This window comes from Alosa pseudoharengus, unplaced genomic scaffold, assembly GCF_046254945.1.
Source record: "Alosa pseudoharengus isolate Yale_2024_CS ecotype anadromous, Long Island Sound unplaced genomic scaffold, YU_APseudo_1.1 YU_APseudo_1.1_scf_5, whole genome shotgun sequence".
Lineage (NCBI taxonomy): Eukaryota > Metazoa > Chordata > Actinopteri > Clupeiformes > Clupeidae > Alosa > Alosa pseudoharengus.
The window spans coordinates 6136654-6161971 of record NW_027468837.1 but is presented as its reverse complement, the minus strand read 5'-3'; the positions used below and the strand labels follow the sequence as shown (position 1 = coordinate 6161971).

The 25318-nt window shown below is 41.7% G+C and overlaps 2 protein-coding genes across 3 annotated transcripts in view; both read left to right on the top strand.

Moving 5' to 3' along the window:
- The first annotated feature begins 346 nt into the window (after positions 1-346).
- tamm41 (TAM41 mitochondrial translocator assembly and maintenance homolog) lies at positions 347-6640 on the top strand. Its single transcript, XM_076267469.1, has 8 exons — positions 347-816; positions 1081-1263; positions 1397-1489; positions 2055-2205; positions 2523-2668; positions 5630-5795; positions 6202-6264; positions 6368-6640. The coding sequence occupies exons 1-8, from the start codon at positions 679-681 to the stop codon at positions 6442-6444; spliced, it is 1017 nt and encodes a 338-aa protein (XP_076123584.1). The 5' UTR covers positions 347-678; the 3' UTR covers positions 6445-6640.
- A 1383-nt stretch (positions 6641-8023) lies between these two features.
- vgll4b (vestigial-like family member 4b) overlaps positions 8024-25318 on the top strand; it is a 39102-nt gene continuing 21807 nt past the window's right edge. Inside the window, exons 1-2 of one of the 2 annotated variants that reach the window (XM_076268570.1) lie at positions 8024-8218; positions 9249-9325. In XM_076268570.1, the coding sequence (XP_076124685.1) occupies positions 9262-9325 (64 nt within the window). In that variant the 5' untranslated portion in view covers positions 8024-8218; positions 9249-9261. Of the gene's footprint in view, positions 8222-9248; positions 9326-25318 lie in introns of both variants that reach the window. The other variant, XM_076268569.1, reaches the window with a different exon arrangement.

Genomic DNA, 25318 nt, shown 5'->3' with positions numbered 1-25318 from the left:
AGCCACAACACTGACACATGATCAAGAGGATTTAAGGAGCATGCAAATGTTTGACCTGCTGTTGAATAAAAAAAAAAAACAGCTCATGCTAGATTCAAATTCAAAGACATAGGCCTACATGCAAAACACATTATTTTCAGTGTTGCACATAGCCACATTTTACATGTACCCTCCTGAGACTTTATATTTTATACACATTAAACCAATCAGACTTTCTTTCAGAAAATTCAAGTAATGGCTCAACTCCCCAATTTGTACTCCATGCCACAAGGTGGCAACAGATAGTATTTTGAACTCTCTTGCGCCTTTAAAGACATTTTTCTACTGTTGTTTCTTTCATTGACATTTAACCTTAGCCTGTGCGGCTCTGATGAAAATACATGCATGCGGCTTATTCCTCTGACACGTGGAATGTGTTATTATGAACAAAATACACACATATTTGTTTATCGAGGAGTATAGTTCCTGTAATTGCCGTAGTTATCGGCCTTAGCTATTAGCGGACGATGCATACTGTTCGCTATGTAGTAACTTGCCAATGAACGTGTGTATACGTTAGCTAGCATGTAAAGACAGTTTTGAGGGCACTTTTTGTTTTTCTAATCACCAGGGTTGTGATGTAGGACACACTTACCTTTTAAGGAACCCCGTGGTACATGTTTAGTGTAAGTGCCAAACATGTCTGTTCCAGCTTTGCAAAATACGGCAGTGTTCTTTCGAAGGATACTCTCCCAGTTTCCTCAGGATATAAGTCTAGCGTTTGCATATGGGTCTGGTGTATTTAAACAACAGGGAACTACTCAAGGTCAAATGGGGGTAAGTCAAAATAAGTCTATACAGTTCATTTTCTCCCCGTTCATGCTTTTCATTCATCTTATTTCACAGGCTTTCCTTTGCCTAGAACATTCCTTTGTAGATTATGTGTCAACACAAGTAACGTTTTAATGTAGGCTACTGAATAAGCCACCACTGCATAACTTATGTAAATTACTCATGTCAAAGTAACCCTTTTCATTTTGACCTGCCAGTATAAACGTACCCTACTGCATACTGATGGAACTGTTTCATTATTTGTTTCAGAAAAACATGCTGGACTTTGTGTTTGCTGTGGATGATCCAGTCACCTGGCATACAATGAACTTGATGCAGAATCGAAAGCATTATTCTTTCCTGAAGTTCCTTGGTCCAAAACAGATCAGCACCATCCAGAATGAGCATGGAGCAGGAGTGTATTACAACACCTTAGTTCCCATAGATGGAAGGGTATGACAATGAGACTCTAATTTGTTTCAAAGATGATTTTGAAAAATATTGTTATTTTAAGTGCTAGTACCAAGTTCCACATGGTAACCATTTCAATAATATAACTTTCTTGCATTCACTTTTTTTTTTGCAGCTAATAAAGTATGGTGTCATTAGCACTGAAACCCTGATTGATGATTTGCGACACTGGAAGACCATGTATATTGCTGGTAGATTACACAAGCCAGTGAGTTTTCCCTGAAGTTCCCTAATTATTTTTCATCTTATTATTAACATTACTGTGGTAATACGCATTATTGTGATTATTAGTTTTAAGGTGCAGTCAGCAATCGTACGCAATTTCAAGCCATCACATTTTTTGTCACATTCTGCAAACATCTCCTCACAATCCGCTAGCTGCCCATCCTGTGAGTACACTGTAAAAAGAAAAACATCTAGACAGCCCAGGATTTGAAAACTGGAAGGAAACAGTGGGGGCAGCCTGTCTGCCATACAAATATGGAGTATTGAAGGGAACAGTGAGCTAACTCTCTGATGTGTTTTGTTTGGTCCTTGGGTAAAATATAATGTACGCTGTTTTGGATAAAGGCATCAGCTAAGAAATGTAAAAATAAACGTAAACATAAACAAATGTGACATAATGCCCATTCGCTGACTGCACTTTTAACATTGTTAAATGTTAAAGCTCATTTTATTTCTATTACTTGTGAATGTGGTCTCCCTGTGAAATAATACAGTCACAGAGTCTGTATGTTTCTGTGTGCTCTGTGTTGTGGGTGTCTGGTCTGTAGGTGCGTATCCTGCTGCAGGGGGACAATGGAAAGCTGCAGGCTGCCCTGGTGGGGAACCTGAAGAGTGCCGTCACTGCGTCCTTCCTCATGTTACCAGAGAGCTTCTCTGAGGAGGACCTCTTCTTGCAGATTGCTGGCCTCTCTTACTGTGGTGAGTAGATAGTAGCTTCTGTCAGGGCTTCAGACGAATGTGTTGCACTGGTTGCACTGGCGTGCCTAACATTTAGATGCACCAGCACATAATGTGGGTTTGAAGTTAACTTTCATGTAATTAATTAACTTATTTATTGTTACACATACAAATGTCAGTGTTAAATGTCCATGGGAAAACACAAGGAGAGAATGTAGAATATTTAGCAAGAAAATATCATAAGAAAAGTGCTAATGAGTACCAGACACATATTTGAAAGGCAGGAATTCCTTTATAATGGCTTTACTAAGGTACTGGATGTGCTTTCTTTCCCCAAGGGGATTTCAGAATGATTATTGGAGAGGATAAGTCCAAAGTGTCCAACATCGTCAAGGACAACATGCCACAATTCCGAGCCTTATACACCAACATTTTGCAGGAGTGTCCACAGGTGGTGTACAAGCCACAACAGGGCAGACTAGAGGTGAGACTCGTTCCACACAATAATACACACACATTAATACATTCCACTCATACCATAAAACATAACAGAGATTCTAGCCACAGTGACTATAAAACGAAGGAGGCAGATGAAAAAGTGAATGGTTGGTCCAGTGAATGGAACATTTGCGTTTAAAAAACACCCAGATGGGACTGTTGACAGGAGCAGCATTCTCTGGCATTTCTTCTATAAAGACTTTTTGTACAGTAGGAGTTCGTCAAGTCTGAAATACCACCGCAATGCAAAGCATTTAGGAGCTAACCCGGAGGTTCAAGCTAGCACACCCCTTGATGATGATAATAAATAACATTAGCAACTAGCCTTGTCAAGCCACACTTAAACAAGGAGCAATCCTTTGAATAAAAGTATTGCTGTGAAAGTATTGCTGGTGCAGAGAACACCATAATTGCGTAAAGTTTCTAATGTTGGTTATTCATAGATTCACTCATCTGCCAACATTTTTTAAAAGATATTTACAGCAAAAAAATGTTGCATGCAGTTCATTTAGATTAATTAATCAGATTATGTAATTAATTATATCATTTTTTTTAGATATTTTTGAATAGCTTGACAGCCCTAATTATTCATGGGTTTCATCAGGTCCCTTTCCACAGGTGTGTAAAATCAGGCACCTTGATTATCAATGCAGACTGAATGGTGCTTGATTAATACACCTGTGGAAAGGGACCTGATGAAACCCATGAATAATACAGTACATATATACGAATATATATATACGCATATATATATATACATATATATATATATATATATATATATATATATACACACACACACACAGTATCATTGAGTGTATATATCATGTAGTTTAGTTATTTTATTTTTTACTTAATGACCAGAGGGAGTCAGTATAAGCAACTTCATGCAGGGACTTTTAGTAGGATACGGTTGTGTGAATAAGAGATTAACATAGCCGTTATTCCCACTTGCCACCCAGGAATAGGTTTCTTGTACAACCCAAAAAGTTAGCATTGAACTTACATGATACGATGCATTGGCCAACTAACCAACATATTACTATGTAAGATTGTAGCAATGTAACAAACTAACATGGCTGATGATGTATAGTGCCACATGGACTGGCACAACTGCAAATAACAGGCTTAATAGAGACTTTTGAGATTAATGACAGATTTGAAAGAGCTTTTATCTTATACATGCATCATTTAAATGTGCAGGTGAAAAAGTAGTCTACTCTGGTCTTTTAGCCTATATTTACTCAAACCTGCTGTCAGCTCTGACTCAGTGCAGTAAGGCACATGATGTCTCCACCAACTCATCTGAGGTGGCATGGTAATAGCTTGCCCAATGGGTTCAAATCCAACTCGAAGTAAAGGTTTAGTCTGCCATATTCCAAACACTGTTAATCTGTAAATCTATTTAATGTGCAGACCACATTATTCTCCTGCACCATGAGAATATTAATATCAAAGGCCATACGTATTATCAATGGATTGATCAGAAGTGCACATCTTGCAGTATTGTCTGCTGGTGTGTGACTTTGCCTCGTGTGCACGTTGCTAGACTTTTATAATGCATTTTCTGCTTAAGGTAATTAAAAACATGCTTGTATGGTGGTGGTTAGAAGTATAAGATATCAGGAGCAACCTGAATGCATTTAAAGGGATACCAAGCAAGCCTGATGCTTTTTCTCCACGAAGCTCCCCCTACCGTCTGTACGTGTCGATACATGTGAGAGCCCTCACTCGGTCTGAAGCTCTTTTCCTTTTCTTTGCATCTTCCATCAAGGGTTTTCGCTGCTTATTCGCCGGCTCTGCCATTATACACACGTTTGCAACAATCGCTAGCGTTTCGTTAGCCTGCCTCTGTGCTGGAGACGCAGGATGTAAACTGATCCTGCTTCTCACAATGTCTGAGACTTTGCCTCGAGAGAGACTTTGCCGCGAGAGAGCCTTCATTCGCCCCTTAATGAGTCATTAAACCATATACCGACTTACAAAGATGATTAATTAACATGAAAACATTGTCTGGTGTCCCTTTAAATGGCCTACTAGTTAATTTGAACACAAACAACTTATACCAGTGGCGTCTTAGACATGAAGATCCTCAGGACTATGTTTCAACCCCAGGTCGACAGCTGTAGTTCAAAGTACACAACTTAACGACTCTGTTTGTGAATGTCGTTTGAACTATAGTTTTGGGAAACACATGGTTCGCAACTGCAAAGTCCCAACTATGTCAGTTGCTAACTTGGGGCGCGTTTCCCCAAAACCATAGTTGCTAACCTGTTAGCAACTTAGTTGGTTGGCAATGGGAAATTGCTAACTCAGTTAGCAACTATGGTTTTGGGAAACGCGCCCTTGGTTAGTAACTCTCCTTTGGGTACTAGCACCTAGTCTTATGTTTGATGTTTATTGGGTTGAATACTATAGGGTATGGCTTTATCCAAGCCACTTCTTTCCCCATTTACAGAGCCAGGAATGTGTATGAAACCAGAATTTGAACACCCACAGAATGGAAAGCTAAAGGACTGAGGAGCAATGCTTTGAATAAAAGTATTGCTGTGAAAGTATTGCTGGTGCAGAGAACACCATAATTGCGTAATTAATAGTAGTAGTGCTTTGGTAATTAAAAACAAAAAAACAGAAGAGTTGTCGTTCATTAGTGCAACTACTGTCATGGAGTTTATTGCTGGGCTGCCATCTTATGCAAAATAATAATAAATAGAAATAAGATTTGTAGGCCACAATCTATAACCATTAAATAATCTGAGGCATACCCATACCATTCCACATAGCAGCTGTGTTATGTTAATACAGCATAATATGCTCTCATAGTGGAGAATTATATATTTTTGGGTAAAATAGCATTCTCCTTGAAACACACCACCAGAGATTCACTGTTGATGACTCACTGCCATGTGTGGACTCACAAAATGCCTGGCCTGTACTTTGCCTTCAGGTGGATAAGAGTCCAGAGGGACAGTTTGTTCAGCTGATGGCCCTGCCTCTGACCCTCCAGCAGCAGATCACACGGCTGGTGGACCCTCCAGGAAAGAATCGTGACGTGGAGGAGATCCTGTTACAGGTGGCTCAGGACCCTGACTGTGGAGCGGTGGTGCAGCAAGGTGGGTTCCAGTAGTGCAATAGACACTTCATGCTGCAGGTGTGTGTGCCACAGTGTGCTTCATTTGCCTAATATCTGTATAATGTTACATTCCTGTCTTTAATCCTATGAAAAACTATAGCTGCCACACCTGTGGCAACCTTATTTCTGGTTAGTACCACACTCATATTTGACTGTAGTCAGCCTAATGTAATGTAATATAACTGCAGGATTTTTTCTGGGGCATTGCGTTGACCCATCCGTTATTCATCACTGTAACAAAGTCTGCTAACCCAGAATTTACTGACCTGCTTTCAGTCACAATCTCGCTCATGCAAAGTATGAAAACAATACCAATCTATGCACCAGAAACTTGATTTACTTGCCAGACACCTACAGAGATTGACCTCAGTGTTCTTTTCACACAGCAATAGCATCCATAGTGAAGATTTCAAGCTTGACACAGAGTGCCAAAGGAATAGGCACTGCAGGTAAGTTAAACAGGTTTGATTTTGCTGTTGAATCTTTTTTAATATATGTGTGCAGAGCTTTTTGTGAGTCAGTCTGTGATACATTTCTATTTTCTTTTTACAGGGATTTTGAAGACAACATCGTACAGTGTGAAAAAGCTTAAGAAGATGTGGAAAAGTTGGAGGAGAAAGCCATCTTGAGCTTGGCTACTTTTGCGTCTCTTTCCTGTCTACTTCTCTGACACAGTGCTGAAATACCTTGTGAAAACAGTGCACCACACTTATTGGGTTGTAACGTACACTCTTTGTGATGGCATAATGCAGATGTGTCTTGTACTGTGTACAAGCACGGCAGAGCATGCATTGGTTGGAACTGATTAAAGAAACATGCCACTTATTTGCTTCCTGGTAGCATTGCATCATTTTGTGAGGCCCAAAGTGGCTCACGGGCTTATTCTCTGGATGTATGTGACGGGTCATCATTGGAGGCATTTTCCTCTCTGGGCCCAGAATGCAGTTAGAGAATAAGAGGCTCTAGCAACCTAAAGAAACATCACAGAGAATTTTGAAGAACATTTCTTCAGTGTTGTGGCCAAAACTATTATCTAGATTGGTAAATTAATAAATTAACCATATAGGTCTAATCTCTTAATATATACAAAGGCATATCTTGATCCAAGTGATATCATTGTTTTGTATTTATCAAGGTGGAAAATCCAGTTTATATTGCAATTTATGAGATTGGAACACTATTTTTCTCAAAAAAAGAAGATTTTGAGCAAATGCAAATTTAAACTTGAAACTAAGGTTTCAAAAATATTAGCTCATAGTTTTATTGTCCATGATTTCAAATTGGAATAAATATAAATTCTGTTTACATTGTAGACTGTTTCTTGTAAGGGCTTTTTTTTACAAGTAAAGATTTGGGAGCTCAGGCAGAACAGGTGGCTGTGGAGGAGATGGTGGAGGCTGGTAGGGTGTGACACTGCAGCTGGTGAAATGCCTCATATCAACTTGAGGGAGTCATCTGAGTATGTGTGAGTAAAATTTCAAATACAAACATTAACATACACTACCGGTCAAAAGTTTGGGGTCACTTAGAAATGTCCATTCCACTCCATTATAGACAGAATACCAGCTGAGATCAGTTGCATTGCTTTTTTAATCAGGGCAGCAGTTTTCAGATTACATTATGTGCTTTCATAATTGCAAGGGTTCTCGACTGTTGTAGAAAGAAGTGGTTGATCTTTAATGCAATATCTACATTGCCCATTATAAGCAACCATTCATCCAATGTTCCAAAGGCACATTCTGTTTACTAATCTGATAATTTTAAAAGGCCAATAAGAAAACATTGTAGAACCCTTTTAAAATTATGTAAGCACATAATGCAATCTGAAAACTGCTGCCCTGATTAAAAAAAAAAACAATGCAACTGATCTCAGCTGGTATTCTGTCTATAATGGAGTGGCCTGTGTGATAGATGCAAAAAGGTAATCAAAATGTATCTTGATTTGAAGGCAATTAAACCATGAAATGTCAGAGCAACTCGTTTTCAGTCATTTAGTAGGCTATGACAGTACTAAGACATGAATAACGTCCTTGTTCATATTTTCTACTATATATATATCAACCTCAGACCACAACTTCCTTGATTTCTACCTGCAAGGATATGATGTAATTCGCATGATTAACATAATTTATGCTGATCTCATTTTGTTGAGCTGAACCAATGAGAAATCTTCACTTTCACCACCTGCTAGGAAGAGAATTCCATCATTCCAAACATTCTTCCTCAGTGTGGCCGCTCAGTAGCCTACTGTGTGTGTGGCCAAGTTAGTTCGAGTAGTTTTTGTTTCTTTTCTTTGATTGAGCTCATCTGGTTGCCTTCTCTTCCATGACACTTTTTTAAGCTTGGTTCATACTCCCATCATCGGTAAACATACTCGAGAAGGATCCAAAGTGGCGCTTCAAGGTGGTATGTAACTAATTCGAAAACCTTTAAGCAGGCTACCGAAAACTTGTCTTAGCGTGGATATTTATCAGGATGAAAGTGGTCCACGCACTTCGATGATGTGTCAGTGTATCTTTATTGATTTAATAAGAAACTTATATCAAAACATTATTTACCAAAAATTATATTTAAGAGTACAGACTACCGCGCGAAAATGTAACAAGCTGTATGAAAGCGCTGCAGCCATTCTAATTCCCAAGTACTTCCCTCCAGTAATGGAGGAAACACTTGTTACAAGTATTTGCTTACGTTTGGAATGTAGGAATGTAACCATACAAACTAAATTTGTAGTAGGCTAGTAGTAGGGTACTGGGAAAGTTGTCACAACTTCAGAAGGATTTTATCGCGTTTGTTAACATTCGACAGTCTACTTCCTCTTGAGAGCAGATAGCTAGCTTTTATTATGCAAACCTTACATTGAGTAAAATGATAAATGTTGAAAGTTGGTGATATGGTCGTCGATTGTGATCTAGAGCAACATAACGACTTATTTTGTTCGGTTTACCAATTGGATCGGGTTTGTTTGAGTATGAAGTGTCTTCGTTGATTCTCCTTGGCAAAGCTGTGTCGCGTAAAAGTAATTTTCTTGCAAAATGCTGGAATGGTATCCTTGGAATGTTGAGTGTGGGAAGCAGCATGAGGCAGAGAAATTGCGCTCAAATACACACGTCTCCTAGCTCCATTCATTTCACGTAGGCTAAAGGATACATATCTGGCGTGACTGACTTGTTATTACGTAAACTGCCGTACAGTAGCGTAGCAGCACAATCTCCACTGATTTGAGCAGTAGCCTACACAAGGTCTTGCTGATATAGGCAAGGTCTACTATCAAGTATTAGGTTGTGTTTTGAGTGTTTCAATTAGTCACGAAATCAATCAAACAAATAAACAAACAAACCTGTAACTTGAGCTGGTCAGCACCTGGAAGCAAGACAGACATTTTTGTGTGGTTGCTTTTTGTTTATTGATGTTTCCCAATTGTTTCCAATAGGGTCTTGCCAAGAATGGAAACACCCTTGGATGTATTGTCAAGAGCAGCATCATTAGTTCATGCAGATGACGAGAAACGTAAGTCTAAAAGTATTTGATTACTAAGTCGGGACACTATAACTTTGCCTAGCCTATTTGTTATTATGTGTGAGATGTGAAAGAAACATATTTTCAGTTCCCAGATAAGTTTAGCATAGTCATATTTTGGTACAGCAATTCAGTATTTTCCTAGTTTGTCATTTCTGACAAAGCTTGTGTTATCTCGGCAATGACTCAACTTTATAATTAACATTTGGATAACAATAACAGCATATGAAGTAATGGCCCAGATTTTGTTGAAAGAGCTCAACTGCCACGGGTCTTATTGCACATATGGTGACAGTTCAGGAAGAGTCACCAAACACTGAAACATGCATGTTGTCTGATGCATAACCCCCCACTCCACACACACACACACACACACACATACACACAGAGTATGTGATGTGAACTGCAGCAGTACATTCACTACACATTCTGTGACGTGAACTGCAGTAGTTCATTCAAAGTTTAGGATAAAACCCTCTGGAAGGCCTCCAGTCCCAAGCAGCTGGCGTGAGCGCTCAGCTCCTTTTGAAATGCCCTATGTTTCTGGCAGGTCTGATGTTCATTCCACTGCGTCCACCTCGTCTATATAATCGCACCTCAATTCTGTCCAGAGAAAATTCCTTCCTAGATTAAGGAGGGAGGCAAATCCTGCTCAGCAGGCATTGAGCCTACTTGAAATTTGGGTGTGCAAGGTCTTTTGGGGGTTGAATGGCTACAACCTCCAGAAAGCCTAATGTGAATTGAACTGCTGACTGGAAGAGTTGCTTTCTTCTCTTTTAGTGGCCTCAGCAGGCGTTTTAATTGTTACTTGTGTCCAATTATTTTTGCTTTGGAGTAGTTGAATTATCAAGTTGTAGGTTTTTGTCTGTGTTGATGTGGGGCTGTGTTGTATTGTGCTTGTTGGAAGTGAGCATGGGTTCTTTTACATTATTAAACCTGTTGTAGCCAGTAGAGAAAGGTTGAGAATACCCAGGGCTTCTATACCAGAAATCAACATGATCCCAGAATTAAATCAACAGTTTCTTCTACAGTACCAGGACTAAGTCATGATATTGAACAAACTAGCCCACTACAAAATGCTGACCACATCTTCTTAAAATGGGCTATTCTTTTGAAGGACCAATGTGTCTAGGATGCCTTAATGTTGTCCGTTCTGTGAGGTGGCTGCTTGAGTGATTGTGTGCAAGTTGCACTGGGAGCTCTGCAGCACAGCCCCCACGCCCACCCCCTGCTGTGTTTTGTTTTGCAGGGTGGTGATGTCATTCCGTTGTGGCCATGCATGCGTCTTTGTTGCAGCACAATGTCCTCGACCTGTTTTCACAATAGTGCTAGTGCACAGGCTCCTCCCATTGGTTGTTTGCATTTATGACAAACCTTTGGAACGGTTCCACTCTCTGAAACTCGGGCAGCAGGGAGAAGTGTGCAAACCAAGTCCTCGCTCTTCCCCGCACATGCTGCTCACGCTTTGACGGGGTTAGGTCAAGCTACTCTGGTCCCTGAGGAGCGTCGGGAGAGTGCTGTACCTCCACTTGACAGAACTTTAGACATGGGCAAAGAACAAAGCAGAGGAAGCTCATTTAAGCACTGCATGCATTGGCAACTTCTGCCCATGTTTGAAAATGTTCTTGTAAAAGTATTTGAGGTGTGGTGTTTAATGACTTGGCTTTGTCTCATGGACCTCCATCAGGTGGAGTGCAGGCTCGGGTTGTAAAACTCAAAGGGTGCAGCTTTTGCCCGGGAGCAAAATTAAATGGGCCCCAATCGGATTAAAACCCTCTTAAGTGTCTTGAGTAAGAGAGAACACAGCTCAACCCAATTTAATGGCTTAAAAAAAGAAAAACACTCCTGTTTTCAGAAGTATGAGGGAGGTGGTGTTTGTAGAGCTTCCTCCAATTGAGGCCTGAAGTAAAGGAATTCAGCTTCGGGTTTCGGCTCTTTGCCAACAGGAGGTAACTGAGACAATACCTCCCCCAGACCCCTGTCTTTGCTTGGCATGTTTGTTTTGGCCATCACCTCTCCTCACACCTGCAGTCAAGACCAAACAGGATGCTGACCTTTTCAGTTGGTAGAGCTCTCTCTCTCTCTTCTCTCTCTCTCTCTCTCTCTCTCTCTCTCTCTCTCTCTCTCTCTCTCTCTCTCTCTCTCTCTCTCTCTCTCTCTCTCTCTCCCTCCCTCCCTTTCTCCACTCTTTTCTCTCTCTCTCTCTCTCTCTCTCTCTCTCTCTCTCTCTCTCTCTCTCTCCCTCCCTCCCTTTCTCCACTCTTTTCTTCTTTTCCTCCGCCTGAAAGATTGATGCCTTTTGCCTTTGTTATGGTTGTTATGAGCCTGGTGCTCTGAGCTTTTTCCCCGCTGCTGTGGGAGTGTCATGTTAATAAGCGCTGGGCAGCTCCTTGTCAGCGTGGTGTGGATTACACTGCTGCAGAGCTACCAGCCCACTGTACTGTTGCTGCAGCAAGCTTGGCTTTTGTCAGGGCCTTGTGATGGGTTTTGTCATGACTCCCACCTCTTGGGTGTCTGCAGGCCTTCGAGGGGGTTTCCCCTTCAGGGAGGAAGGCATTATTCCTCTGGACTCTCTGGAGCACCCAGATGTCCTGCTCTCCACACAACAGTTATCAATGAGGGAACAAAATCAATGCCGAGTTATGTCTTCAGATGAACTTTCAAAAAGAAGCATTCATACTTATATCTTACTGTATGATCAGTGTTTAAGTGTTACAAGTTTATGTACATGCCACTATCTTTGTTCGTGCTGTAACTGAAGTATTCCTGTGTGAGAGGGAAGATCCTTGTCATTAAGGCTTGGCCAGTAGGTTCCCATAGGAAAGGAATGCATCACTGAATGATGTGAATACATAAAGGAAGGGTCCAGAAAGTCACTTTTCTTCTGTGATGGACTGGACTTTTATCATCTGCGTGTGAAGGGCTGTCCATTACTGTGTAGAGCATTTTAGAAAGGCCAGGGCAGGGGATGGCCTTCTCTTTTGTGATTAGCTGATCTTTTAACTATGTGCCTGCATGGTTGTATGAGTGTCTCTGTGTTTGTTCACATGTGTGTATACTTGTATGAAGGTCCCACGCTTCCTCTATTGTTTGGGTTGGAGTTTGAGTGTCGAGCTGTGGTTATGAGATGCTCTGTCTGTGACAACAAGAAGGACATAGCAATCAATTCATTTTATTTTTAAATCATTATGAAGAAAATCCATGCAACCCAGAATGGTTCAACTGTGTGTGTGTGTGTGTGTGTGTGTGTGTGTGTGGGTGTGTGTGTGTGAAAGAAAGAAAGAATGAAGAGGCAGCTGAGAGTTCTTTCCTCTCTCTGGGCTCCTCCAGGTCCCTGAGGTCAGTGTGAAAGCAGCAGTACAGGTCAGCAAGGGTCAGGGGTCAGACTGGGTAGGAGGCTGTGTGTCACAGGGGAGGGAGGAGGCAAGCAGAGATAATCCATTTTATTGTTGTGTCTTAAGGCTCGTGACAGTTGTTGTAACGGTTTTCAGCGATTAGCAATTGTATTAACAGATCTTTTGATTATTAGGCCAACATATGGGACACCGTTTGCAGCTTTGTTATATTCAAACTTGGCAGTACACTGCTAAAGAATATTGTTTTGCGAGGTTTTCATATAGTTGATTTTGCAAAAATGGCAGAGTGTTTCTGTTCCATGCTACAGTTTAAAGAGTGTTAATGGGAACTTAACGGACCTGGGAAAGATTCTTTAATGGGGTTGATTGGAATGCTAGTTTGTCTCGGGTGCTGGCAGAAGCATATGGTTAATGAGTTGGACGCATGACTCCACCACAACAGATGCGACCTGTAGACTTTTCATGAGGCGCTGCACAGGTGGGCTGTCTAATCATTCTACTGAGTGGAAGTTTCCAGGTGCAACTTTGCATGGTGTTATTGTGAATGCTGGCCATGTGTCTGGAGGTTTCCTCCAGGAATCTTTTCCCCTCATGCTGATATTTTCTTACTAGTAGTTTTATAGATTCCACTCAGTGTCTTGCATGCTCTCTCATCATGAGTGGTTCAGCCCTCAGTATGTAAACACCAAACAAGGAAATGACATAGACAATCTGATTTGCCCTTGTGTCAGAATGTGTAAACTTTCTACATGTGAGCGTGGTGTGTGTTTCACTCACACTAAAACGAGGCTGGACTCCTCACGGCGGCGTGTGTGTGTGTGTCTGCCTGAAGCCTCCGCCCTTCTGTGACCTTTGTCTGCCCGTCTTGTGTTCCTTTCCCACAGTATTACTGAGCCTGCAAACTATGCACTATCACAGGGAGCCTGCGGAATGTTCTCTCTCTCCGCGTGTTCTGTGAGGTGGCACTTCAGACCTGTCGCTGTTTGGGAGATTTGATCAGAACTATGCCAAAGATGGATGCTTCTCGTGGCTAGCTTTTTTTTCTGACTGGAGTCTCAAGCATTGAGGCGGTGGCAGAGCGAGCAGCAGAGAAGGCGATCCGACAAGTCGATTGGTGACTGCTGAGTCACATTCCATTTGAGCTCGCTCTGTTGACCATGACGTTTCCCTCCAGCAGCACCTCCATCTCCCTCTGAAGGCCCTCTGCCAGAGATAATTGGATGTTCTTTTCGTACTTAAAAAGATTGAGCTATGTGCCCACACTAACCCTGAAGGGGGGGGGGGGGGGGGGCTGGCTGTACCATGAGCCTCCACAGGTGTAGCCCTGATGGAGAGCAGTCATGCATGACCGGCTGCCTCGTGTGCTGCCGCATGTGGGTCTTTTCAAATAGCCATTCTGGCTCTGCCAGTGAAGTGTGTCGTCTTTGACCGTCCACAGCAGCCCTGCCCCATCCCCTCCTCCTCCCCACACCCCCGACGCCTGTCCACCCATGGGACGAACACAGCATGCTGAGGCTGGAGCGGCTCGTTTGCTCGCTCCTAGCAGGAAACAAACAGAATGGATCACTGTGGTGGTCAGCGCCACCCCTGTTTGTGCATAAACAAATAACTATTGAACCCCCCCGAGAGCTCAGGCATGTCTGTGCCTGTGTAGGGGGAAGGAAGCAGCACAGATATTACTGTATGGTGTGCTGATCGTGGATGTGTGTGTAGGCAGTAACAAATTATCCATCACATCAATAGTCTTTTTGAACCCACAAAGCCTATGCTTGAAAGGACGAGCTACATTTAGGTAGCATTGGTAATAGCAATTTTATTTTCATATCAACTATATATAAATGAAGTATTAAACCTATTGGCAGAGGTCAACCTATATAAAGATATGATGAGCACTATTATTTGTTTACTATCATTCCCAGTTGAGGCCATACTGTAAATGTGTCTGTGCTTTAGGAGAAAAGCAGCTCTTTATGTAACCCTCAACAAACACTCAAAGCCTCGCATTATTCAGGTCAGCTACACTGGAATGTCTTGCACCTCAGTGTCAGACCAGTTTCTCCTCGGACGCAATTCCCCATACCCACCAGCATGCCAGACATTCAGCCAGAGCCTCGGAGATAACTGGCCACGTCATCGCAAGACAACTCACCCTTATCACTGGCCCTTTTGTTTTTGGTCGGTGGCAGTTTGGGAAACAAAGGAAAATTCCCTGCCAGAAAATCCCTTTCCATATGCTATGTGGTGTCCCAGTTTGGCGAGCTTGGTATGAGGTCATTTGATTAACCAATGTATGTGTCTCCAATAGTGTCTGGGTTGTTTGCCTGCAGGGAAAGAGGCATTGTTTTTCTCCATAATGCTCTGAGTCAATTTTGGTCATCTGGACATTTTCAAGGAAGTAGGCATTCAAAAATACTCGCGCTAAATTTGTAGAGCTCAAAGGTCCACTCAACACCAGATTTAAAACAAACAGGCCCCAGACTTTCTCTTATGTTATAAATCAATATTTAACAGGCAGATCACTGCATACTAAATCCTCCTCTTCAGTAGTTGGGAAGTCATTGCTTAGTTTGGCTACCAAGTTTTTTTTTTTAAATAAAAAAAATAAATAAAAAAACAGTTTCCCATGTACATTCCAGTGCAAGCTTGGATTTTACAATACCAAAGAATGCTGGCTGGATGACTGGGCAGTATGAGAAATGACCTCATGCTCTTAGTCATTGGACACCCTTAGCCAGGGAGTCAACTGCTGCACAGAAAGCTGGGTAGAATATGTATTATGGATGTCGCAATATGCAGTTAAAAGGTGTTTTTGTTTGGAACAATGGAGGCTGAGATCCTGTGGTATTTAATGTCTTTGCTTTGGCTTGCAGTCAGTATAGCTGAGGTTTCAGCTTACAGAAGTGGCAGTGTCAGTTGGCTCTCTGGTTTTGTGTGCTCTTCCACAGCAGAGAGACAGGTGGCTGAGGAGCACATGGTTTATGCGATTGGCGGCTCAGTGTTAGGCCCAGTGTCAGAAGGTAGCGCTGGTTTCTTTCTTTCTTTCTTTCTTTCTTTCTTTCTTTCTTTCTTTCTTTCTTTCTTTCTTTCTTTCTTTCTCTCTCTCTCTCTCTCTCTCTCTCTCTCTCTCTCTCTCTCTCTCTCTCTCTCTCTCTCTCTCTCTCTCTCTCTCTCTCTCTCTCTCTCTCTCTCTCTCTCTCTCTCTCTCTCTCTCTCTCTCTCTCTCTCTCTCTCTCTCTCTCTCTCTCTCTCTCTCTCTCTCACTCACTCACACTCACACAGATTTTACTCATCAGCGTGGACAGAGACTTTGATGCAACAATCAAGCTCACACTATCCAAAGTCCTCAAGGCCTGGCACTGGGCTATCTCTCTCAGAGCGCCATCTCTGTGTCTGCACTGAGCATTTACAATGTCACCACCATCCACACACACACACACACACACACACACACACAGTTACTGGAACTACAATAGCACCTCCACAGAGCCCCTTTTAGTCCAGATTAATATTTTTATGGTCAAGCATTTCTGAGGAAGTGTGGACCTCCTGGTGTTTTTTGTTCTCCGTCCATTTGGTTTGAACTTGAGTTGATGAGGTGTCCGTTAGCTCTCTTCACACAGAAGCTGCTTCCTGTCAGAGGCGTAGGAACAGTAGGACAACTGCAGGTATTCTTTTCAGCTAAGGGCAATGGCAGGTTATTTTGCTGTTAGTGATAATTCATCAGACTATTGTTATTTGTATTAGTGTTTTGGTACAGTAGCTATATAAGTAGTATAAGATCAGTACATCTATTGTAGTGACTGAGCTGAGTAGTGACTGGACCACGTCCTGGTAAACAACACAATGGGATCTTATCTTCATAATGTACATGGAAAAAGAACAAGAATAACAAGAAACATTGTGAAGCGTATAAGTATTTAGCCTTTTTGCAGTTTCACTAAACAAAACCTCTTAGACTCTGGCTTAAGTCTGGCTTTGCTTTGCTACATACTGTATGTGGCTATTAGCGTTCTTTGAGCTTGAAGCAACCTTTACAGTACTAAACATGACTGGTACAAACGACCAAAAGTAATTTGATATTGATCAAATTGAACTCATGAGAAGCTGGTGGGAAAGCAGCATTGCTATACCAACATCTGGTGCAGCAGTCAATCCTGTAAAAGATAGATATTGTTTAGATATTATTTGTTGTTGTACATGACCTACAGAAATAATAAATAATGGGCAACAACAAATGATCTGTTGTCCCTTTTTGTTGATGAGGTATAGGCATTTATTCCCATGCCGGTATGCTTTTTAGGGAAATAGAAATTGTGGTCACTGAGTGATAAGTGAGTGATCACCAGACACATTATTAAAGGACAATTCCGGCGCAAAATGAACCTAGGGGTTAATAACACATGTGTACCGAGTTCGACCGTTCGCTGGGATTTGTTTTCATGCTAGTCGAATGTGACCAGTTTTATTGCAAACCGCTTATTAGCGTTTAACGCTAGCCTTCGGGGCACACGTACAGTAGAAAGAAATCACTATTTCTATACCACTAACAAGACTCAAAATAGCACCACACTTACACAGTAGCATAATGAGGGTCTCTACATGTAAACCGAAGCATTGAGAACTTTGTAAGTGTACAGGCAGTTTATTAAAAAGAAACACATTACCGTTCACGTCTGGTTCACATATACAGGCAGGTGATGTGAACTAAAATCAAACGTAATTTGCTCAATATAGGCCTATCAGAAATAATAGCTCCGATGTAACATAACTTGTATAGTGTACTAACTTAGTGGATCCATCTGGTCCCTCTGGTATGGATCGCCGCCGCCTGTGTGTGGTATTGACTACAGGTAGCTTCTAGCTCTCTCTCTCATAGCCCTTTCACGGAGCTCCCGCAGCTCTTCGTTGGTATTCCGACTCGAAAAGATAAGTAGTATGGGGAATTGTGTTATTTTAGGAACGATTCATATAGATTTTTGCAACTGGTGTTTTTTTACTTGCTAGGACCCCATTGAATACAAAACAACCTGTTCATTTTCAGTGGCAAAATTAAAAATGGCGGACAATATATGCGGAAAAATAATATAAAGGCTTAAAGTGGTCAACTTTTTGATAAATATACACCTAATAAGGTAGACAAGTGAGATACAGACTATTTTCAAAAGATGTATTGCATCATTTGCCAAAAAAATTGGAGAAAAAATGGAAAAAAAGAGAAAAAAATCTGCATCTTGTTTCATTATTGAAGAGTTCAACAAAACATTGTCATTGTCACTCAAGTATTTATCCTCACCACTGTCACTGTCGTTTTAATATTGGTGTACATCTCCTCAGAGCCTTCACACCTGCAAAGTTGCGTTACTCTTGCAAGAACACCTTATACTGCATTGGCTGGCAAGACAACAACACTTCACAAGTTCCACAACAGCCTCTGGTGCTGGTGGAAGTTTTGACAGAACAGGAGCCCATTGCCCATCAACAATTTGTCTCCATCCCAGTGATAGTGAGTCAAGAATCTTTGGAGCAGGCACTGTATCTTGTGCCCAAACATTTGCTTGCCTGTGTGCTCTCAGAATTTCAATTTAATTTCAGTTATAGAGCGTCAAAACATTACACATGTCTCATGGCGCTTTACAGTGTTAAACATTCAGACAGAGCCCATGAGTAACAGGGGCGAGGAAAAACTCCCAAGAATGTGAGAAACATATAGGATGAAACCTCAAGCAGATCCACGACTCAAGGGCCTGACCCATCTGCCTGGGGTCAGTTACAGGACAGTAAGGTCTATATACAGAGAATAGAACATGGTATTTAGAGCCACCTGAGGTATATGTTACAAAGTGGTTGGATGGTTACATAACCAGTATGATAATGCATGAATCCTATTTAGTGTTAAGTTCAAATAGTCCAGTGTAGGGGATGAATTGTCCATAGGAATTAGGAGTTGTCATCGGGCAAATAGTGGGTCGCTAGGCTGCGCGGGCAGGAATCCGAGCATGGGGACAGCAATAGGCGATGGTAGGGCAATCATATGGATGGGATTTCCCTAGTTCCCGAGTTTTTCCACTCCCTGGTTGGGTTTTAGAGTTTTAAACATGTTCCACCGAAGGGCTTTAGCTGTTTGAAAACCATGTTTTGAGGAGCTGACACAAATTTCTCACATCCAGCTAACACGTCTGGAGATGGATGAGGACCTACTAGCCTACAAAGTGTGTTAATGACACCATCATGACTTGATTGACTTGAAACAGAAACCTTTCCTTTCCCACGGGATAAACGGTAAATGACGGGACAAACGGTTGACTTTCAATTTCCTGATATAGGATACAATAGGATACCCGATAGGTCCACTGACTCTATACACGATGTGATTGCCTTGAGTGAAGTTTGGTTTTTCCACCTCATAAGCCAACGGAGAGTTGCTAGACTACCCTGACTGCAAATTACATTTGCTGCCGCTAGGGTGCGTCAAGATTTCTAGGCTGTATCTTTTGTCGACGTTCTCCAGTGGCCATGATAATGAGACTGTCTTCGTTGATGTCTGGTACCCTGCGAAGGGCAAGCACCAAGACATCTGTGTGACATGTAGATATAGGGTTTTGCAAAAATGACTTACTGCTACTGCCACCTTTGTGTGTGTGAACTGTGACTGGCAGTTTACATAGTTCAACAGCTTTATGACCAAGGTAGAGGATGAGGTTGGCTTTGGTTTCCTTCGATCCCAGGAAAGCTTTAAAGTCTTTGATTGGTGTAGAGTCTTGTATTTTGTATCCCTTATCATGTGCTTTTCCCATTGTATGGACCTGTCTCGTCCTGTCTTTCATGGAGTTTGTGATGGTATAGTTGTTAAATAATAAGTATATGTCATTGTAGCCTCGTGTCATACTTTCAACATTTTCAAAGAAGCATTCTGCCAGATCTTGGCAACAGTTTATGTCACTTTTCCTGACAACCATCTCTTGCACAACAGCCATGCCATCTATTAAGATGCTATCCAATGTGTGTGTTAATTGCACTGAGCTACTCTCTGTAGATTGTTCAGAGGATGCTGTTTCTGAAACCAGTCACAAACCATGGATGAAGGCAGACTTAGCTGTAGTGGCTTGCATATAATCAACAAAGTCATATGTTCCCACAATTTCCTGCAAGTCCTGTTAACAGAATTATTGAAGACCAAAGAGCTCATTGTGGACTTCAGGAAGTCTAAAGCTAGCACACACACCCATTCTCATCAATGGGACTGAAGTGGAGTGTATCACCAGCTTCAGATTTCTGGGTGTCCACATCTTTTGGACCTCTCTTGGACCCTCAACACCTCTACCCTGATCAAGAAGGCTTACCAGCATCTCTTCTATCTGAGGAGGCTAAAGAACGTCCACCGGCCTCCTGGTGAACTTCTACCCCTGCACCATCAAGCGTATCCTTACCAACTGTGTCACAGTTTGGTATGGCAACTGCTCTGCCCACAACCGAAAAGCACTGCAGAGGGTGGTGAAAACTGCCCAACGCATTCCTCACTCCCCTCCATTGAGGCCATCCAGGGCAAGCGATGCTTGCATAAGGCGCACAGCAGGTTCAGAGGAAGCTTCTTTCCTGCAGCTGAAGTCTAGCTCTCCATCCCAGTGACAACCAACCAACTAAGCCCCCCCCCACCCACCCCTGTCCAATGCCTCCTTGCCTGTGCCTGTTGAGGTGTCCACGACCATGGCAACCTTGACAGGGACAACAAGGAGGCAGACCCCCCCCCTCAATGTATGTTGTTCATACATTATTACTATATTTCTTGACCTGTCTATGCACCACCTGTCTATACTTTGTATATCACATTGCACTTTTCTCCTTTTTTGCACTTCTGGTTAGACGCAAACCACATTCCGTTGTCTTCATACTTGTACTCTGCAATGACAATAAAGTTGAATCTAATCTACTCTAATCTAATCTATTGGGGTGAGTGCAGAACATTACTCTAATTCAAATGATTATTAGGTTATGTGAAGGAAACTTTTAAATCAGTCAATGTGTTTTCCGGGTATGCCAATAAATAGCGTAATGGTGGTTACACCCATCACTGGTTGATAATCATGACATCTCATGTCACCCATGGTCATATTTATTACCTAAGTCATTCAATTTTATTAGAAAATGTATGTATATAATGATAATACCTAACATATATCCATTTAAAATGTTTAAAAAGGCGATTATTTGCAATGTTTGGTGATATATCCGCCATCTTGGATTTTGGACCTGTGCAGTCTGGGAAAAAATTGGAAACAGGTAGTTTTGCAAACTATAGGGTCTGAAGAAGTGAAAAAACATAATTTGCAAAAATCTATATGAAATGTTCCAAACACCTTTTTTTGCTACATATCGCCCTGCACTAAAGGACGTCCAATAAGGGTTCATCCTCGATGTCTTCAAATTCGTTCAAATAACCTGCCATCTCTTATGTCTCCTGTTGCGTTCAGTGCTTCTCTTTTGCACAGTCCTTCTGCAACAACGTTTCACCCGAGATTCTCTTCACATCCCAGTTCTGTTTAACCAAGGCGCCTGCCTGTATGTGAACCAGACGTCAACGGTAATGTTTCTTTTTAATAAACTGCCTGTACACTTACAAAGTTCTCAATGCTTCGGTTTACATGTAGAGACCCTCATTATGCTACTGTGTAAGTGTGGGGCTATTTTGAGCCTTGTTAGTGGTATAGAAATAGTGATTTCTTTCTCTGTACGTGTGCCCCGAAGGCTAGCGTTAAACGCTAATAAGCGGTTTGCAATAAAACTGGTCACATTCGACTAGCATGAAAACAAATCCCAGTGAACGGTCGAATAACACATGTGTTATTAACCCCTAGGTTCATTTTGCGCCGGAATTGTCCTTTAAGTCACCACTCAAGATCACAGTGTGAATGTCACATGATATCTCAACTTTGTCCTGATGAGTGAACCTGTGCCCAACATTCCTTTTTTATCTGACAAAATCCCTGACAGTCTGACTTATTGGTCAACTGTTCATCCTTTAGTTAACCTTTCATTTTCTCATGTTCATTTGTGTAACAAAACAAAAATCCTTCAAAGCGTTTATCAGACAATGGATATATTTGAATGGTAGAATTCAACAATCACACAAAAAAGTCTGTTTTGCATTCACATGTATCTCCTGTTTCTACTGGTCAAGCACTCTTTTCGTCCCCTCGGATCACATGCAAAGGAGGGCTATTTGCATGGGCCATATCCCCAGGGGAAAGAGTTCCAGGCAGTTGCACATCAACAATGCCTGCTTTCACACTGGCAGTCCAGGAATGGTTGGCTAATGATCTCTCCTAAAGTTTATCATTTGAAAGCCGAACTGTATTTCCAGTTTCACTTGTAAAGGATCATGTGAGAGAGGCTGGGTTTGAATTGTGGTATGGTTCTCAGAGTAATCAGGAGTGAATGCGGGATTAGGCAAAGCAGGGGGAGAGGTGTACTCTTCACTGCCCACATCCCCACTCCCAGCATTGCTGAGCAATTTACAGTAGAGGGGGTGGGCTAGCCGAGCTCGGAGGTCAGGAGGTCAAATCACAGCTGTCTGCATGTGTGTCAGAGAGCTGAGGTTGCACAGCTGATTGGGCGCTTGATTCAGGCAACAGCCAAGACGGTGAGCCAACGAAGGAGAGTGGCCTGCAGCTGCTTTAGGGATTGTCGACGGGAGCGACGTCTGTGTAGCAAAGCAAGACAAGAGATATGGGGTGTGTTCCAAATGGAAGGCATCTGCCCTGTTGCCTTGCTGCCATGATAGAGATGTGCCTCATAAGATATGATTTTGTAGTTAAGGCATCTTTTAAGAACGGTGGTTTTGAACAGTCTTAAGATAACGTCGACACTACGGTATTGGCGTTTGCACGTGGCAAGAATGTTTAACAAGCTTTCGTAAGCTAGCAGGTTAACGTTAGAAAGTTTGCTCACAGATGCCACATAAATCTCATGAGACACTATCAATGGTTACAGCGACAATATAATCAAATGGTGGTACAGTGTTTATTTCTCACTAGATTTTGAAAAATCTAAGCAAAAAATGTCAAACAAATGACATTTCAATACAATCAACAGCTGTAAGTAGAGTTGCATCCACCGTTTTGTTTACTTTTCACAGAAGTTTGAGAGAGTTTTGTGGGCAATAGGCAGCATAGAGGATGCATTGCAGCTGCCTTCAAAAACTACTGTTTTTAGGGATAGTTTGAAGGTATCTTAAAAGACATTAAAAGAGAATTTGTTGCCTCACTTTCCTGTTAGGTATCTTTAAGGGCAGCAGTTTTCCTGTCTGGATTGGAGCCATAGTCACCCATTCACCTGTCCCCAAGTCTTATGGAACATATTCTTTTCACTCCTACTTAGGAGGTTATGTTTTAATTTTGATTTGTCTACTATGCGATTATGCAAAAAAAAAAAACATCTAGACGTTTTTTTTATGTAACTTGGTGAAGCGAAGTAGCCAAGGAAGAACCCATTATATTTTGAAGTGGATCAAGATCAAGGAATGGATCCAGATTTTTTTTTTACTTTCACAACATTGTGAAATGGCCTTGGGGGACTCACTCGCTTTCTGTGTGCCCTTGTTGTTTATGGTGGCTGCTTCTCAAAACTGTGCTCTGCCCCCAGTCCTCCTGCTCATATCTGCCATGTTTAGGAGAAAGTAGAGACTTACACGTTCCATTGCTGCATTGTCTGTGAGTGACACTGTATATCTCAGTCGAGTTGTGTTGTGTTGTGTTGTGTTGTGTTGTGCGTTGCGATTTATAAAATCTGGTTAATGATGGTGGTGTATGGTCAGTGGATTTGGTTTGGACTCTTTTTAGCCCTTAAGTGGACCCCTCTGTGGGATCTGCTCACTCTCTCTGACTCCATCCTGTGGACCTCCACAGCCCCCCCACCCGCCCAACCAGGAAGCACCCTTGTTCTGTTTCATCACAGAGTAAAGTGTCAGCTATAGCAAAACAAAACAAAAGTTACTCTGCTTTTCTTCAGGACACTGTCTGGGAACAAGGGTTTTGTAATCCCCTCAAATAAATAAAATTCAGGACTTTAAAGTGTGTCAACACTGTCTGTGCATGGCCATGCGAGAGACTAATGTATGATCATACATCAACAGTCCCTCAGAGTTTGTTTCCCGTGTTGCTGGTAAAACGAATATTGTTCATTCATGATTTACATTAGTATGTAGCACCTGAAGTTTGATCACATTTTCTCTGATGTTCCAAATAAATTTAGGAGATAAAGGTTGAGAGACATATTGTACAGTGAAAACAAAAACTGTTAAAAGTTTAAAACTCTTTTCAGCAAGGTTTCTGCTAGTGTTTAAGTGCCCTTCCTAAACACCCTGATAGTCAATGGGATTTACACTCTGGGTCAACATACAGAGTTTCATTTTAAAGTGTATGTTTTATGTGGTTGTTTTCAGATTATGTGTATGCCACCAAAGGAATGTCTTTTAAGGCTTCACATGTGACATATATTTGAAATCCCACCTACTATGCCAGCGATCTATCAACACACTTTCAAATTGAACTCTCGTATGAGTGACTGGACCTGTTTTAAACAATCGATGGAACGATTAAAATGGGAAGGATTTGTGGAGGTGGAGATGGTTTCAGAGTTGTGCCCTGGTCGGCCATCTCTTAGAACACCAAACTTCTGGCAGTGGAAATTCACCCAGGAGTTGTATAATCATTAATCAACTTACTTTGGAGTTACTTAACACACGGCGGGACTGTACCACGGAACAAAGCTCTCATTTCAGCAACATCCTAGCTGGGATTTACTTTTATTATTGGACTATATGGACCTTCCTGGGTACACACTAATCACTAAGCTCCTGCTAAGAGCTTGTTTGTTGATGCTCTCCGCTTTCTTCTGAGTTAACGTTAGCCAGTCTCTCATTTCTGGAATAATTAAATTCTTATTCCTTGGCACATGTTGCCTTGTACACTGATTGTGTCAAGATTGATCACTCCAAAGCATGGTTACATTGTTTTCATTGTGTTACATACAATGTATTTGCATGAAGTGACATGTTGAGAATATGTGTTATGTTGACGTGTTGTAGGTCCCTGTGAAATTCTACAAAAAACATTGTTAATAAAACATTGGCAAACATAAATGGGAGCTATCACAATTGATTGTAAAGAGCTTCAATAAGTTGGCCTCCTGCTAGTCGTGAAGAAATTGATTATGATGACAAATACTTTTCCATATGTTTCACATGTAATTGAATGTGATTAGCTTATTTGAATATTGAGAAAGGGGAGTATCATGTTTCTGTATTACACTTCATGTACAGAGAATTGTGTTAGTGCTCATGGTGGATAGTGCAGATGTGTAATCAAGCACACATCCAAAGCCTCAGATGTTCCCAATTACTGAATATTGCTGCATCAGTTCTCTGGACTGTCTTTTCAACACCTCCCATAGAGAAGTATTCATCTCCCTATGTATGTGCACACATTGTAACACATGATCATCTTAAAGGATCATAATGACTTTGTACTGAGAGCTGGATCAATACACCACCCTTCCGGCATCAAATTCACATCAAATCACCGGCTGTTGTCACGCCGACGCCTCCACCAGCCCCTTCTCCCTGGAGGGACTG